This window comes from Pagrus pagrus (assembly GCF_965226575.1).
Source record: "Pagrus pagrus genome assembly, chromosome: 1".
NCBI classification, from domain to species: domain Eukaryota; kingdom Metazoa; phylum Chordata; class Actinopteri; order Spariformes; family Sparidae; genus Pagrus; species Pagrus pagrus.
The window spans coordinates 18823631-18841345 of NC_140185.1; the positions used below are offsets into that span (position 1 = coordinate 18823631).

Below are 17715 nucleotides of genomic sequence, written 5' to 3' on the forward strand. Positions count from 1 at the left end.
GCATTCTTGTATAAATACACTGATCTAAATTCATTAAGGTTTAATGTGGAACAAAATACTAAAGGTGTGTAAAAATAATTACTCTCTGATAACTAATTTGATTTGATTTGTTTTCCATTCCCCAGTGATGTTTGTGTGACCATACTGCTAAATATTAATTAACTGAGTGGAGCTTCACACAAGTCCAGCTCCGCTCGGCTCTCTTCAGACTTGGAAATGTATTGAAGCAAGAAAACTGTGCAACACACACTAAAATAATAATACACTGCAACAAGCTAATTAAAGCAACTGTTATCTTTATAATTGAGACATGGCATACAAATTTAAACAGGCTTTTTTAATGTGGCTATGAACTTTACTCAAATATTACATGTCTTTTGGAGGTACAAGAGGTACAAGTACAAGAGGACACCTTCCAATAAATCTTCTCATTGCAATGCAGCCTTGTTTAACTAAAATACAAACAACACACTGTCACTGTATTCTCTAAAAAGAAAGAAAAACTGCAGCCTTTACTTGGCATATCGTTGAATATTACATTAATCATCTATAAGCACTGAATACAAATGCAGTTAATATTAACCAGCAGATGGCATGGTGTTATAAATACATAATAACATGTACTGTAAGTCAGTAAAGGAAAAAGTCCATTGCCAGGCGTGCTGATCGTCAGAAAAGTCAAATTAAGACATGATGGGTCCCAATTAGAGGACAACTGAAGAAAAAACTACTCTGAAGTAGTGATTTTTTTTTTACAGTTAACATTTGCAAACAAAATACACAAAAGGACAACTATAGACCCTGTAAAACAATAAACCATTTCTTAACCGAAGATTATGATTTACAGGTCTCTTTCATTGCACAGTCCAAGGGTGTCACCTTTCAACGAGTCCACAGGAAACAACATCCTTGATAAGTCCACCTTAACACATCTCTCTATTATTCATTCACTCTATCGCAACAAAACAATAGTGAGACATAAATATTTCATTCTTACACATTCAGGTACATCAACATTTAGCTGCCACACTGTCCTGTCTTCAGGGCTGCACAATGACCTCACTGAGACCAGGATTGTCTGAGATTAAATGTTTTGAGATCGTCTCAAATTGTCCAGGTGTAGTGAGAGTGTCGATCTTGAGAATGTTTTGGTGCTTGGTGCACAAAAACTAAAGGCAGTTTTTCCAAGTTCAGAATAAATCCCCGGGACTTGAAGCATAAGACAGTTGGTTAATGATCCAGGACTTAATACAAAAGACCAGACAATTGTTTGTGTATGACAGCCTGAGAAACCGTGTTGGTCGTAATTGTGCAGCCCTGTACTAGCATTTAAATCCCCAGTCCTTAATTATGTTACTATCCATCTTTGAGCTAAAGTCATAACAGAAAATATGTATATTGTGTGTTTGTCAGCTGATGATAACTGAAATTGTGATTAACCTTTTCTCTGCTGATGTTAAACTTTTAACAGCATAAGTTGCCAACATTACGGTGTCTACTTGCTCCCAGGTGAGAAAAGTCACACGGCAGCTATTTGTATCGTCAACAGGTGATGTATTATAAAGTGCGGAGGAGGTCCGGTTATTTTTAGACTTAGATAACTTATTTACAGTTTTCTGTCGCAGTCTGGTTAGATTTAGGCAACAGAATTACTTGGTTAGTAGTAGTTAGCAAACATTGTTGGGTGCAAATATCATTGTTAGCTATGGACACCTGGGTGCTAATAGCATCTGACTACACATTAATAATACATTTTGTATGTATTGAAAGACCTGCCCATCAATTAGAGAGCGCTCCACAGGGCGACCCTTTTTGTTTGCAACTTTAAGTACATTAAACTCAAAATAGGGTTGCAGCAGTTGGCTGGTTTTCAGTATACCACGTAAATTTGCGTGTCTACTGTATAAGTGTGAAGAATGATTTTGTAAAACCGTGATAGTTTCCAAGATGATTGTCCCATGAAAATCTCCTACCTCTAAAATATATTTTACAAATGCAAAGCCACAACATATCCCTCTAAAGGTAAACTATTGTCTATTATTGTGCGATAAAGCAAGTTTGGTTTGTCCCAGAAACTTCCCAAAATGATTTGTATGTGTAAAATATCAATAATCAAACAATCCCTCTGCAAATTTAACTTGTAAAAATGAAAAACAACAAAAGCAAACAAAGCAAAATTCATTAACTATCAAGGGTGACTCGTAGAATTGACAGATTTACTGATCGCTCAAGATTTACCATGATTTTGCTGCAGAATCATGAAGCGAACTTCATGCCTACATGGCATTGCAACTCATTTTGCTAAACCTTCATCAGAATAAAAGTGCATCAGTGGGATAAATGTAAAGATATATGATGCCCACAATCAAAATCTCTCCCTCCCATTTTGTTTTGAGATAAAACACTTTGATATTTACAATTACAAGAGGAACACGGGTCAGGCTATTCAGAAATATAGCGCCTTTACATTACACAAAAAATATGATCAAAGCATCACTCTGGTATATACACAGTATATACAGACTTGGATGATTATGGCCAAAGGAAATCATCACATTACAAACAGCTGTCCTTAGAAAATGGGTCATGAACTGTCTTTAGCTTTGTCCACATCAAATCGGAGGACCGAGAAAGAGACAGTTCAGTTTCTAAATGAGATGAAACACATTCAAAGGTGTCTAACAGATCGGATGCAGGAGCAGATGACACATGAAGACCAGAACCAAACAAAAACGTATGTATTCAATCCTCGTGTGTTATTGTAGTCATGTGATCAACCACCCACTTGACTTTCCCTTCACGATGAAATGTTTTCTTATTCTTGTACAGTCACCATGTGTCATTACTTGGGTCTTAAAGATGGGAGCTGTGGTGATTTTAACTCAATATCTACAAAACACATTAGCTTATAATGGTGATCATCTCCATTTTCTAAACTTCCACACACTTCTGTTGAATGTATCTGAATGTCAAGTTACTTTACTGAAAATAGACGCTTTAACCGTTATATTTATGATTTCTGTTAGGATTAGTATTCACGCCCACTCATACTGTAATATGACAAAATGTTTATGCATCTACGTGCATATAATGCAGCAAAGACGTGTGGAGTCAAATAATAATTATTAATTCCCAATAATTCCCAGACATTCCTGTGTCTCCCCTGATAACTCCTAAACACTACGTCTAACCAATCTGCATGGTGTCAGAGAACAAAGTGCTAAATGTATGATGCCAACAAGACAAATAAATTGAGATATAAATACATATAAATATAAAAATTGTATGTGTGGAACAGAATGGTGAAATCGGAATCTATATTATACATTTAATCACATCAAATTTCAAAGTGAAGTAATTTCTTCATGTGCTCGGGGGGGAAAACACATACTTAAGTGTCTGGATAAGGGCCTTTCTCAAACACAACACACAGTTAAACAAAAACCTGGACACGACTTTGACCTTCTCTTGGAGCTCTACCAGGTAGGCATCATGTCTGGGAACCAGACGCGACCCAAATGCTTTGATACCTCCCAGTGGATATCATCCAGCCCATAGCGGTGATCCGGGACCAGTACCTCCTCCATGATGGACAGCTGCGTCAGCCTGTCTCCACACATCTTGACAAACTCCACGAAGGCGCTGCAGGATACTTCGCACTCTCCCAAGCCGATGGCCGACAGCTGCGTGCAGCGTTGGGCGATGCGGATCAGCTCTTCATCCAGCGGCCGCAGCCCATTGGCGCACACCACCAGCTCGACCAGACGCGGGCAGGTGAGCCCGACGCGGCCCAGCACATCTTTACTGACAGAGCGGCCAAAGTACAGATGCGTAACGGGGATTTCATCGCGGAAGAAAGGGCCGAACTCGTCCTCGTAGAGGAAGAAGTACATGACCAGATTAAATTTGGGAGAGTGGCGCACCATGGCATCCCAGCTGCTCTTCTTGATGGTGTGGAACTGTTGGCCGGGGTTCTCGCTGATCACATCGATGCGGAGGTGCTCGAGATGAACGTGCTTCTCCGAGGAGAGGGCGATGAGAAGTTCGTCACTCAGCAGATGGTAGTTCAGAGCCAGTTCCCTCAGGCCATGACACTGATCAGCCACACACAGAATGCCTGGGATAGACAGAAAAGTAAATTAGAGGAGACTATAGACATACACGGTAAGTTTAAGGCAGAGAACAGAAAAAAGATGAAGCAATGTTGGATGACACTTTACAATCTACCGGTAATACCTGAGGTCTGACAAAACCGTGAGCTTGTTCAAATCAGAGAGTCAAACATCAGTTTACTACAGCTTTTCAATATATCAGATACATAAACTTCTCTTTAATCTTTAACCATTTGTTTGTTTTGGGTTTTGTTTTCATTGTCTCTTATTATTATTTCTGAAGTACTTATTTTTAATGTATTTTTATGTCCCTGTAGCATTTTGAATTGCCTTGTATCTGAATGGTGCCAAAGCTTTCAAACTTGTTTTATGTGTTCTTTGTCTTCTTATTTAAAAAAAAAAACAACTGTAAAACATTCATTTCAATATTAATGTCCATTCATATCTAGGATCAAGTCATCCAAGTCTCTTGTAGAAAATTATCTCCTTGACTGCTCACAAATGTGTCCTCTAAAATCAAGTCCAGCTGCTGAAAACACAACAGGGGTGAACCGATTTTCGAGAAAGAACAAAAGGTTTCACCAAATCTGTGCAGTGTCAGTCATAATTGTTCTTTATCATTCAAATTCTTATCAATAATTTTTGTACTGTAATTAAATCACCAAGATCCTTAATATCCTTCTCCTTCTGTTGGTCAGTACCTGCAGGTGAAACATGAGGGCAACTGCTCATTTTCAGCAGCTTGAGGGTGTCGCTGTTATTGGCCACCAGGACTTTGAGGGAGGGGTCATCCACCGGCGTGTCATCAATCTTCAGGGAGGACAGGGACTTGGAGTTGACAAAAACCACAGTCAGAGCTGAGATGAAGTGTGACTGTTGAACAGAGCAAAAAGAGAGAAACATTCGGTCATCACTTTTCTTTAGTGAACAAAGTGCCAGTTTTATTAAACAAAACACCAAGCAATTTGAAATGCAGACTTTGCATGCAACCGCAGTCTAGTTCCACTATACATGTGTGTTACTGCCCTCTGCAGGTGGCAGAAATGTAAATTTATCAGCCTTGTGTGGATGTATGTGCAATTTTGTGTATTATACAAAACAAAACAGACACCCACTCATTAAAACATGACTCCACAGCACCACCAGTAATCAAAAATTCCAGTGTATCTTTAGATTATAATCATGAATTAAAAACAAAACATAATTGTGCAGCCATCCCAAATATTCCTCCTATGTAGCATAAAGGAGTTGAAACTAAATTTCATTTTGCAACCAGTTTTGTAAAATGACAAATAAATTAACCTTGTACCTCGTTATTGTTTTTTGTTCCAAGAGTAGCTGTCCAAGAAAATATTTGAACTGACAATCTGGAGAAATTAGCAGGATTTTAAAAATGTTTTCAAAAATGCTGTAGTAAAAGAACAAAAAAGTCAGGTGTCGGCCAATGTATTTCAACGAAGACAATAGAAACTGTCCCGTTTTGAACAACCTTTTATGGCCTTCTAATTTTACAATTTGTACTTGAAAGCACCATGAAGTCCCTGTCAGTGCCCACACGCTTTGCTCTCTAAAGTGATATACATTTCAGTGTTAATGAGGTGCACATGAATGTACCATGAGGCCATGTCTCCATGCCGTATATGCCATTGGTGCTTGGAGGGTGTTCATTTCAGTCCTGATCACTGGGTTTTATGAATCTATGTCGGATCGTTCAACTCAAGATCAATTTGAATCAGCCCTCATAAAGATGCACAGAAATAATGATCTTGCTGAGGCTTACCTTGGGCAGCTCCATGAAGCTGGGCCTGGCTGTAGAGATGAGCCCGAGTGTTTTCAAAGAACAATTCACAAGCTGAGAGAGGATGTCGCAGGCAGCCTCTGCAGACTCTCTGCTGCTGTCCACCTGAGCAGCACAGAGAGAAAATGAAAACCCAGCGACACTTTAAGTCGAACAAAACATTACACACTTCTCTTTATCGCATTAACCTGCTCAGCCTTAAACTCAGTTCATACCTTGAAGCTCACATACTGCAGGTGGTTGGAGTGCCTTTTGATTATCTGCTTGATGAGGTCTGGGTGTGTGGCCTTCAGGTAGGAGCTGGCTGGCTGATTCAACTCGAACTCAAAGCAACGCCACAGCTCTGGCATGTGAAAAGCCTGGTTCCAGCCCCGGCACACCTGTGGTGACACCAGTAAATTAAAATCTGATTTACGTCATCTGTCTCTCTCAGAAATCTTCTGATTGGGTGAAACTTAACAAACCTGCTGGTAGCAAAATTAATACTTCGAGCGCTCACTGCTTAGCAAAAATCGTTCACAATTAATCTTATTTCTAATTAGCATTACTTTCCACTAGAGAGCTTCTGGCTAAAAAATGCTTGTTGAATACCAGAGGCCAGCTTACAAAACGTGACTCACAGCAGAGAACAGACACCATTCATCTCCCCTCAGGCAAGTGGCCTTCACAAGGGCTCACATGTCAGAAAACCCAGACTTGTTGGAGCAGAAAAACACTAGGAATGAGCCTATGTTTGTGTTCAACCCTCCCTGTTTCATTGTTAAGAGCCCAACCGACTAAGAACATAAGCCAAAACAAACAAGAAAGAAAACCATCTTTTTATTTCCAGTCTGCCTTGTTATTTCATGCAGACATGGATAAATACTGCAGACATGGATAAATACTGCAGTCTTAAAAAGGATCAATATAAAGAAAATGACAAATGACAGTACTGCTTCCTGTGTAGTGATTGATGGCTCATTATCACATGAGTACCTGAGAAGCGTAAGCCCTATCCAGGAGAGGCAGGTACTGGAAGATGTGTAGCAGGATCTCCTGTGGCAGACACTCCCAGTAGGCTCCCTCCTCCTCCAAATCTTTCTCCCTCCTCTGCTTGCGGGACCGTTTAAGAGTCTCCTGAGAGCCACTGCTGGTGCCACCTCCGTCCTCCTGCTCATTCCCTTGCAGACCTCGTTTCATCCTGGGTAAACAAACAGAGGAGGAGTGAACAAAATCCAGATGGTCGGCCCAAGTTGACTTTGTAGACAAAGAAACTCTTGATTAGCAGTATAAATTATGCAGGGCCTCTTCATCACCAGACCTGACATGCTTGGCAGATTAAATGTCTGTTAATAACAAGCTAACAGTCCATGTCTGGTAGATTGATGCATTCATATATATATCTATGATTTGATACATGGTTATGGAGCTGCACCTATTTTGAATATCAGTTAATCTTTTAATTATCTTTTAACTTTAATTTCTAAGCCATTCCTTGTGAGTAAAGCGGGAAATCCTCACATTTTTGAGAGCTGTAACTGACAAATGTTAGTGATTTTGATTTGATAAATGACTTCATGACAATTAACAGACTTCTTCAAGTTCCTCATTCATTTTCTCCAGAATAATCAATAAACCATCGTAGTCAGGGTGCAAAATTAACATTTCTTTCCACTGGCCAAATGGCTAGTGAATGTTCTCATTTTACCAGGCACTCAATAGACCAGCATTGTTTTTAAGATGGTGAGTGAAACAAATCTACCAGCCACTTGAATTTCTTACCTACAGTCCAAGCGATATAATTTTTGGGGCTGATGGCGATATTTGGGAGTAAACATTCCAATATCGATCGCTATATCTGCCATATACATGCCTTTTTTGCAGCAATTCCTCAAATGTTTGTAACGGAGGCAGGATATTTTACAGTTTAACAGCAAAGTTTATTGACTGATATGACATCAGTGGGGTGAAAAAGTAAACTTAGGTGGGAATTCAATTTTAAATTACGCCAAGTATCTTTTAAAAGTTTTCATACCGGCGCAAGTTAGACAAAATAAACGCAGATACCAATATTGACCAATATCAGCCAACAGATACATCAGTTGGGCTTTAGTTTTACCACCACTGGTTGGTGCCTGGTGCAGATTTTGTGCCCTGGTTGTGCTGCTTTGTTACTCTTACATCATTTTGTTATTCTTAAGAGAAAAGATGATGAAAATTGTGTCTCCACATTAGGCCAAGTATCATTAGACTGATATATAAAAGTATCTGCCTACTAGGGTTGCACTAGGATACCGGTTTTAAGGTAAACTGTGGTGAGATAACTGATGAAAATCATTTGCATCTATTACATCTATGGTATTGAGTTCAACAGCATCATTGTTATTAAAGATATATATATTTTTAAGTTTATATTAAGTTTCATTTCTGTCACGAGATTATACTGTTTTTATTCCTTTGATTAAGAGTCATTATAACGAATAATAATAATGTAAAACCATAAAACAGATCTTTTCTGAGATGGTTTTCATACCGTGACAGTCTCAAACCATTGCAACCCTACTGACTGTCTCTATTTATTAGAGAGGGTCAGCTGAAAGGAAGGGTTGCTGATTGATTTTCCCACTAACATGCATGCTAAAATTACTGACACTGTGATATCATTTGGAAGATAGCCCTCAGATTATTGTGTCGTTGTACTGTTCAAAGGTTAAAAACAAAATGTAAACAAGCAGGTGTGTTTTGAAGCGTTTGGCTCTGCTTCCTGAGGATGAAAACATTGGACACGCCTCCTTAAACCAACACCACCGTCTGATCAGCCTGATATAAACTTCATAAGCTACGAGTTAGCTTATGTTAGCAAAAACTGCATTTAGTTACACATTTTTTTGTTGTTTTTGCACATAAACAGCGCGATGTTGCCGACGTTTAACGACAACACGGATGGTTAGTTACACAGAAACACGTCAGACCAACCAAGACAGGAGTTAGCTAGCCTAGCCGAACCGGGGCGTTGCATCTAGCTAACTACTTAGCAAACAAGTTGTTGTGAATATAAAGTTCAATGTTTTTTAAAAATGTTTTGTTAAACAAGTAGTCCAAGTTCTCAGCTGGTGTCCCCACCGTCCTCCTCTTACCTGGCTTTCACCTCCGTGTCCTGTTTATGAGAAAAGGCGATCACTCAACGTCAACCGGGACCGACACAAGAAAACTGCGTTCGAGCTAGCCGACCGATCAAACACATTGGACCATAGGACAGCACAGGTGTGTCGGAGGGTTAGCAAACGCTGACTAGAAGCTTTTGAAGCGAGTTTTTAAAAGCGTGTTTTCCTTTTCCGAGCGCCTGACCTAGTTTCTCACCACAACGCTGCTTCGGCAGTTTGCCTCTCTGTCAGTTAAAGATGGCGTATGTGTGGCTGCTCCGTCGGGCCGAGTCAGTGGGCTGGCCGGCCTGCAGTTACAGTGAACCACCGACAGGGGGCGCTGTTTCACTCAGACGGAGGCGTTCCCCATTTCAAATCTCAGCTCAGGCTGTGTTATTCAAAAAAGATAATGGACTGTCATATTGTACAAAGATGTAACCACACAAACTAATGATGGTCAATAAAAAACAACCGTTTGAGACAAAAACATCACTTCACCGATGTCGCTGATGTTCTGCAGATGGGTACCAGTGATGTTCTGGGCGGTTTTAATCACCCGCTGTGGAGCCTTCCTGTCCTGGGCAGTGGATGAACCATGCCAGTTTGTGATGTTCCCAGTAAGGATGTCTTCTGTTGCTCCTCTGTAAAAGTTGATCTTGCTTGCAGGATCTTAGCCTGCCTAAGTTTCTGTAGCCTTTGCATGCTCCACCTCAGCTCCACTGATGTAGACAGGGGTGTGTCTTTGCTGCCTTTTTTTGCTCATGTTCGATAATGAAATCATACCCGATAGATAGAGACAATAATATGAAGCCAGTTGCATTCATTGATTAAACTAGTGTTGTAAAAAGTACCTAAATGTCATACTTGAGTAGAGATAAAGATATTGTGTTAAAATATTACTTTGGTGAAAGTGAAAGTTACCCATATGAATAGTACTCAAGTAAAAGTCTTAAAGTATCAGATATTAAATGTATTTAAGTATCAAAAGTACAAGTTAAAGTAATTATACATGTATTTTCAGGTATATACTCTATACCAGGGGACAATCAATTAACAGCATGGCCGATTATCAGATCCTATATTCTGCATTTTCCTTTTTATCAGAGTCAGTGTTTTTTTTGTCTGTTTGTTTTATCCGGTCGCAGATAAATTTAATTAATTTTAAAGTGTTGCCTGCTGAGCTCACCTGGTAGAGCATGGCCCTTTGATGCATGTCTCACCCCCTCTCCTGCCTGACTCTAATAGCCGTCCTGTCTACATAAAGGCCAAAAAATAATAATCTCAAAATGATCAGATCGAGCATTACATCTGCAAAGAAACAAGCAACTAAAGTTATTGAATAGTTGTAGGGAGTGCAATATTTGCCTCTAAAATGAAGTGTAAGGTAGCAGAAAATGGAAATACTCAAAGTACCAATACCTTAAATTTATACTTAGGTAAGGTACATGAGTAAATGTACTAAGTTACATTCTGTCACTGGACTTTACAAGAAGATGTCAAGTTTTGCTGCTGTTTCTTATGTGTGTTTCTTCTCCCGCCAGGTCCGAGACAAAGTGGAGCACACACATATTTTAAAGGCGTTTTCAGAAATGCAATCAAGTAAACCATGACAATGTAACTAAAAATATAATATCGGCTCCTTATGTTTACACATTTTTTGTAATCTGATTACATAATCGCAATTACACAAAATAGTATCACTTTATACAACAGTTTATAATGGGGAAAAAAAGGCATATTTACAAAAGCACATTTACAAAAGCACATTTACAAAAGCACATTTACATATATACATGGAGTATGAAGTGTATTCCAGCCTCTATCATCCCAGTCAGTCAGGTCTCACTGAGTTGTGTGGTTTCACACAGGTAGTGCCGTTTGCCAGCACAAATGATGTCATCCCAGGAGTTCAACCAACCCTTCTTCTCAGTGCTTTTTGGTGGGACAATTGCAACACAGTCCTGTCCCGCTTGGCTGCGGTCCCAGGAGGCCATGGCATTGTTTGGCTCACCACTCCTCCAATAAGTCACCTTTGGATGGAGTCTTTGGCCAGTGACCCAGAAGAAGTCATCCTCCGTCACCATGTCCTGCAACCCGATCCACGCTGAATGGAACCACTCTTCAGGGTGCTGCTGTACAAACTGAAAGGTCATGTTGGTCAAGAACGCCTGGTCGTCGGCATTAACAACCACAGCCATGTCAGCCCCCATGTCAAGACAGTTCCTGCGAGCCTTTTCCCACTTCTCTGCGTCTTTGGACAGGAAGAAGCAGCGTGAAGTGTGCTCGACCCAGCCAGGCAGGCAGCGTGAACACTGCAGTGTGTCCCTGTCGCAGAGCCGCCAGAGGAAGGACAGCTTGCTGTCGAACAGGATTGATCGCTGGCGTTTGTTTTTTTCTTCCAGCTGGTGCTGGTGCATGGTGTTCTGCCGTTCAACATCTAACAGCTGGCTGATGTTGCGCCGTGCGTCCTCTAGGAGCAGGCTCAGCTCTGTCTTTTCAGCAGACAACAAGGTGAAGTTGTTCAGAGCCGAATTTAGAGATGTGGTAAGTGCTCTGTTCTCCACTTCCAGTTTTCTCTTCTCTTGCGACATGTTCTCCAAGAGCAGGTTCAGCTCTGTCTTTTCTTTCATCGTGTTCTCCAGGAGCAGGCTCAGCTCTGTCTTTTCTTTTGTTGTGTTCTCCAAGAGCAGGTTCAGCTCTGTCTTTTCTTTAGACTTGTTCTCCAAGAGCAGGTTCAGCTCTGTCTTTTCTTTGGTTGTGTTCTCCAAGAGCAGGTTCAGCTCTGTCTTTTCTTTCGTTGTGTTCTCCAAGAGCAGGCTCAGCTCTGTCTTTTCTTTGGTTGTGTTCTCCAAGAGCAGGTTCAGCTCTGTCTTTTCTTTCGACTTGTTCTCCAAGAGCAGGTTCAGCTCTGTCTTTTCTTTGGTTGTGTTCTCCAAGAGCAGGCTCAGCTCTGTCTTTTCTTTCGTTGTGTTCTCCAAGAGCAGGCTCAGCTCTGTCTTTTCTTTGGTTGTGTTCTCCAAGAGCAGGCTCAGCTCTGTCTTTTCTTTGGTTGTGTTCTCCAAGAGCAGGTTCAGCTCTGTCTTTTCTTTGGTTGTGTTCTCCAAGAGCAGGTTCAGCTCTGTCTTTTCTTTGGTTGTGTTCTCCAAGAGCAGGTTCAGCTCTGTCTTTTCTTTCGTTGTGTTCTCCAAGAGCAGGCTCAGCTCTGTCTTTTCTTTGGTTGTGTTCTCCAAGAGCAGGTTCAGCTCTGTCTTTTCTTTCGACTTGTTCTCCAAGAGCAGGTTCAGCTCTGTCTTTTCTTTGGTTGTGTTCTCCAAGAGCAGGCTCAGCTCTGTCTTTTCTTTCGTTGTGTTCTCCAAGAGCAGGTTCAGCTCTGTCTTTTCTTTGGTTGTGTTCTCCAAGAGCAGGCTCAGCTCTGTCTTTTCTTTCGTTGTGTTCTCCAAGAGCAGGCTCAGCTCTGTCTTTTCTTTCGTTGTGTTCTCCAGGAGCAGGCTCAGCTCTGTCTTTTCTTTCGTTGTGTTCTCCAAGAGCAGGCTCAGCTCTGTCTTTTCTTTCGACTTGGTCTCCAAGAGCAGGCTCAGCTCTGTCTTTTCTTTCGACTTGTTCTCCAAGAGCAGGCTCAGCTCTGTCTTTTCTTTGGTTGTGTTCTCCAAGAGCAGGCTCAGCTCTGTCTTTTCTTTCGTTGTGTTCTCCAGGAGCAGGCTCAGCTCTGTCTTTTCTTTCGTTGTGTTCTCCAAGAGCAGGCTCAGCTCTGTCTTTTCTTTCGACTTGGTCTCCAAGAGCAGGCTCAGCTCTGTCTTTTCTTTCGACTTGTTCTCCAAGAGCAGGCTCAGCTCTGTCTTTTCTTTGGTTGTGTTCTCCAAGAGCAGGTTCAGCTCTGTCTTTTCTTTCGTCGTGTTCTCCAAGAGCAGGTTCAGCTCTGTCTTTTCTTTGGTTGTGTTCTCCAAGAGCAGGCTCAGCTCTGTCTTTTCTTTCGTTGTGTTCTCCAAGAGCAGGTTCAGCTCTGTCTTTTCTTTCGCTGTGTTCTCCAAGAGCAGGCTCAGCTCTGTCTTTTCTTTCGTTGTGTTCTCCAAGAGCAGGCTCAGCTCTGTCTTTTCTTTCGTTGTGTTCTCCAAGAGCAGGTTCAGCTCTGTCTTTTCTTTCGACTTGTTCTCCAAGAGCAGGTTCAGCTCTGTCTTTTCTTTGGTTGTGTTCTCCAAGAGCAGGTTCAGCTCTGTCTTTTCTTTTGTTGTGTTCTCCAAGAGCAGGTTCAGCTCTGTCTTTTCTTTAGACTTGTTCTCCAAGAGCAGGTTCAGCTCTGTCTTTTCTTTTGTTGTGTTCTCCAGGAGCAGGCTCAGCTCTGTCTTTTCTTTCGTCGTGTTCTCCAAGAGCAGGCTCAGCTCTGTCTTTTCTTTCGTCGTGTTCTCCAAGAGCAGGCTCAGCTCTGTCTTTTCTTTCGTTGTGTTCTCCAAGAGCAGGTTCAGCTCTGTCTTTTCTTTAGACTTGTTCTCCAAGAGCAGGTTCAGCTCTGTCTTTTCTTTGGTTGTGTTCTCCAAGAGCAGGTTCAGCTCTGTCTTTTCTTTGGTTGTGTTCTCCAAGAGCAGGCTCAGCTCTGTCTTTTCTTTCGACTTGTTCTCCAAGAGCAGGCTCAGCTCTGTCTTTTCTTTTGTTGTGTTCTCCAGGAGCAGGTTCAGCTCTGTCTTTTCTTTCGACTTGTTCTCCAAGAGCAGGCTCAGCTCTGTCTTTTCTTTCGTTGTGTTCTCCAAGAGCAGGCTCAGCTCTGTCTTTTCTTTCGTTGTGTTCTCCAAGAGCAGGCTCAGCTCTGTCTTTTCTTTCGTTGTGTTCTCCAGGAGCAGGCTCAGCTCTGTCTTTTCTTTCGTCGTGTTCTCCAAGAGCAGGCTCAGCTCTGTCTTTTCTTTCGTTGTGTTCACCAAGAGCAGGCTCAGCTCTGTCTTTTCTTTCGCTGTGTTCTCCAAGAGCAGGCTCAGCTCTGTCTTTTCTTTTGTCGTGTTCTCCAAGAGCAGGCTCAGCTCTGTCTTTTCTTTCGTTGTGTTCTCCAAGAGCAGGCTCAGCTCTGTCTTTTCTTTCGACTTGTTCTCCAAGAGCAGGTTCAGCTCTGTCTTTTCTTTGGTTGTGTTCTCCAAGAGCAGGCTCAGCTCTGTCTTTTCTTTCGTTGTGTTCTCCAAGAGCAGGCTCAGCTCCGTTTTTTCTTTCGTTGTGTTCTCCAAGAGCAGGCTCAGCTCCGTCTTTTCTTTCGTTGTGTTCTCCAAGAGCAGGCTCAGCTCTGTCTTTTCTTTCGACTTGTTCTCCAAGAGCAGGCTCAGCTCTGTCTTTTCTTTCGTCGTGTTCTCCAAGAGCGGGTTCAGCTCTGTCTTTTCTTTCGTCGTGTTCTCCAGGAGCAGGCTCAGCTCTGTCTTTTCTTTCGTTGTGTTCACCAAGAGCAGGTTCAGCTCTGTCTTTTCTTTCGTTGTGTTCTCCAGGAGCAGGCTCAGCTCTGTCTTTTCTTTCATCGTGTTCTCCAGGAGCAGGCTCAGCTCTGTCTTTTCTTTCGTCGTGTTCTCCAAGAGCAGGCTCAGCTCTGTCTTTTCTTTTGTCGTGTTCACCAAGAGCAGGCTCAGCTCTGTCTTTTCTTTGGTTGTGTTCTCCAAGAGCAGGTTCAGCTCTGTCTTTTCTTTCGTTGTGTTCTCCAAGAGCAGGCTCAGCTCTGTCTTTTCTTTCGTTGTGTTCACCAAGAGCAGGCTCAGCTCTGTCTTTTCTTTGGTTGTGTTCTCCAAGAGCAGGTTCAGCTCTGTCTTTTCTTTCGTTGTGTTCTCCAGGAGCAGGTTCAGCTCTGTTTTTTCTTTGGTTGTGTTCTCCAAGAGCAGGCTCAGCTCCGTCTTTTCTTTCGTCGTGTTCTCCAGGAGCAGGCTCAGCTCTGTCTTTTCTTTCGTCGTGTTCTCCAGGAGCAGGCTCAGCTCTGTCTTTTCTTTCGTCGTGTTCTCCAAGAGCAGGCTCAGCTCTGTCTTTTCTTTCGTCGTGTTCTCCAAGAGCAGGCTCAGCTCTATCTTTTCTTTCGTCGTGTTCTCCAGGAGCAGGCTCAGCTCTGTCTTTTCTTTCGTCGTGTTCTCCAAGAGCAGGTTCAGCTCTGTCTTTTCTTTCGACTTGTTCTCCAAGAGCAGGTTCAGACTTTGCTTTTCATGCATCTGAATGAATAGGATGCCGGCCACAACACAGAGGAGCAGTATCAGAACCCCAATCACAAGGGCAGCTTTCCAGCTGCTTTGCCGTCTCTTCATCCCATTTGGTTCCGTCTCTTCTTGGTCATTTTCATGTATAGCTTCTGAGGCAGTTCTTTCCTGTTCTTGAGTTTCACCTCCAAAACTATGAGAAAAAAAAGGCTTATGCTTAATAGTTTCCCCTCACAAACACAAAAGGTGCATCTGTTGTTTACAGTTGGAAAGAAATTAGATATTAATACCTGTGTACAATTTTAAGTAGAAAATCTCCCTCTCAGATATTTTTTCTTCCTCCAGCTACATTTTTAAATCAGAAAAGATATCTATGACTTATATAAACACTCCTGATTACATTACCTCAAGTTGACTTGTTCTTCAGTCATGTCTTGTCTGTAGAAGAAGAAGAAAGGGGATCAAGAAATGTTACTTTAAATCACACTGTCAGGTAAATGCCACATTTCAGTATCAAATTGGTCTATAAATTCAAAAATGATTTGACATGCAATTTTGATGTCCAAAGCCAAAAAACACGTTAAAACATGTTAATTAAAAAATACAATAATTTCAACTGCCAATATACAACTTTTTTTGCAATAACTTATAATCCTGGAGTAAATACTGATTGCACAGTTTAATGGCTGTAGAAAAAATGAATCCGCATATAGATTGGTTCTCTATAAACCTTGCTTTCACTATGCTTTTCGGTCTGCCACTGGGCTGGATTTTTCGTTATTGATTGTTAGTCCCATTGAGCCATCAGGCGAGCTACATGTGACACATTCATCACCTGCAAAACTGGCAGAACTGAATACATTATATGTTAAATTAAATTAATATAAGTCACCATACAATGCTTGTTATTTTATAAAATCGACATATATGTTGATGTGTAAAGTAAGATATGGTTTTATACATAAAGTACATTCAGATCTCTTAAATTGTTGGATATTTTACTTTGATTGGACTGCATTTTACTGTCAGGTTCTGGTGCAACAAGGGCCTACAAACAAAATTGGTTACAAACAGTAGTTTTTTTCCCTTTAAATGTAATGAATGATTGGACATTCATTTTCATGTATAGCTTCTGAGGCAGTTCTTTCTTGTTCTTGAGTTTCACCTACAAAACTATGAGGGAAAAAAAAAGGCTTATGCTTAACAGTTTCCCCTCACAAACACAAAAGGTGCATCTGTTGTTTACATTTGGAAAGAAATGAGATATTAATACCTGTGTACAATTTTAAATAGAAACTCTCCCTCTCAGATCTTTACTCGCTAACCTAACTCTACATGAGACACTCATGTAGTTGGTCTACATTTTTAAATCAGAAACAATATCTATGAGTTGTATAAACACTCCTGATTACATTACCTCAAGTTGACTTGTTCTTCAGTCATGTCTTGTCTGTAGAAGAAGAAGAAAGGGGATCAAGAAATGTTACTTTAAATCACACTGTCAGGTAAGTGCCACATTTCAGTATCAAATTGGTCTATAAATTCAAAAATGATTTGACATATTGCATATTTGATGTCCAAAGCAAAAAAAAAAACATGTTAATTAAAATTAATCCATTTTGTGGATATCATTATTGCTAAGATATTAAGTAAGTTAATCATGCATGTTTCATCTGACCAGAAACTGGGTTTGTTAATAATGAGTAGTCTAACATATCAATCTTTGCTAGTACTTTTCAAAAATATCTTTTATTTAAACTTTTCCCCCTCACAATAACAAAAAGTGCATCTGTTGTTTACAGTTGGGAAGACATTACAGATACAATTTAGCATAGAAACTCTCTCTCTCTCTCTCTCTCTCTTACATCTCTACCCAGTAGTCACATAGCAGATTTTTTTTTTGTTCCTACAGCCACATTAATAAATCAAAAAATAAATATTAATGGTTTAAACACTCATGATTACATTACCTCACTTGGAAATCTTCTGTGTCGCCCATTTCTTGTCTGTTTCGGTGCGTTTCTTCAGGATTTTGTGTTTATCAGTACGTATAAGTAGTTGAGCCAGCAGATATTTGCATGTGTATTTTTGTATTATCACATGATTCACATGAAAAGTGATGAGTTGCCATAGCAACCTTGAATGCCTTGGATTCGTGAGATCACGTTGCTCATATCACGCGAGATTTGGGGTAAATCACGTCCGTGAGATTACTAAACTAGTAACAAGGTTTTATTTTTTGTTTTCAGTGGTAGTGAAAGAGAGGAAGTGGAGATATCAACAGGCGTCTGTAACGATTTCTCACTAAAGAGTAGACTTCACTGTCTGGTGCTTGTTTATCGGGTTGTGAGCCGTGTAGCTAGCCATTAGCCATTAGCAGCGGTGTACTCAAAATGAGTTGTGGATGTTGGGATATGGGTTCATACATGCGTGTGCATGGATATTCAAAAAGTCAAATGACACTCGCATTATTTTTGAGGACAACGAAATAATCACAGAACACAAAAAAAATCAGTTGCAAGCCTATGCTAGCCAAACTT

At 40.9% G+C, this 17715-nt stretch overlaps 2 protein-coding genes across 3 annotated transcripts; both read right to left on the reverse strand.

Moving 5' to 3' along the window:
* Positions 1-279: 279 nt before the first annotated feature.
* On the reverse strand, positions 280-9924 carry LOC311249115 (F-box/LRR-repeat protein 3-like). Of its 2 annotated transcripts, XM_084339866.1 has the most exons (7): positions 9531-9923; positions 9027-9420; positions 6886-7090; positions 6126-6290; positions 5893-6015; positions 4814-4985; positions 280-4117 (listed from the first exon to the last, which is right to left on the reverse strand). In XM_084339866.1, exons 3-7 carry the CDS (start codon positions 7087-7089, stop codon positions 3477-3479), a joined length of 1305 nt encoding a protein of 434 aa, XP_084195992.1. In that variant the 5' UTR covers position 7090; positions 9027-9420; positions 9531-9923; the 3' UTR covers positions 280-3476. The 2 variants fall into 2 exon arrangements, with proteins under 2 accessions (XP_084195992.1, XP_084195993.1); XM_084339867.1 differs by having other exon boundaries at positions 9250-9924.
* An 803-nt stretch (positions 9925-10727) lies between these two features.
* On the reverse strand, positions 10728-17293 carry LOC311268795 (uncharacterized protein). Its single transcript, XM_084372654.1, has 5 exons — positions 17146-17293; positions 16593-16625; positions 15581-15613; positions 13111-15368; positions 10728-11823 (listed from the first exon to the last, which is right to left on the reverse strand). The coding sequence occupies exons 1-5, from the start codon at positions 17172-17174 to the stop codon at positions 10868-10870; spliced, it is 3309 nt and encodes a 1102-aa protein (XP_084228780.1). The 5' UTR covers positions 17175-17293; the 3' UTR covers positions 10728-10867.
* Positions 17294-17715: the final 422 nt, after the last annotated feature.

Coding starts and splice junctions, on each gene's coding strand:
- LOC311249115 (XM_084339867.1), bottom strand. CDS start 7,089: ATGAAACGAGGTCTGCAAGGGAATGAGCAGGAGGACGGAGGTGGCACC. Junction 6,016..6,125: donor TGCAGTATGTGAGCTTCAAG/GTATGAACTGAG, acceptor TGTGCTGCTCAG/GTGGACAGCAGCAGAGAGTC. Junction 4,118..4,813: donor CCCTCATGTTTCACCTGCAG/GTACTGACCAAC, acceptor TGTCTATCCCAG/GCATTCTGTGTGTGGCTGAT.
- LOC311268795 (XM_084372654.1), bottom strand. CDS start 17,174: ATGGGCGACACAGAAGATTTCCAAGTGAG. Junction 15,369..15,580: donor GAAGAACAAGTCAACTTGAG/GTAATGTAATCA, acceptor TTTTTCTCATAG/TTTTGGAGGTGAAACTCAAG. Junction 11,824..13,110: donor GAAAGAAAAGACAGAGCTGA/GCCTGCTCTTGG, acceptor ACACAACGAAAG/AAAAGACAGAGCTGAACCTG.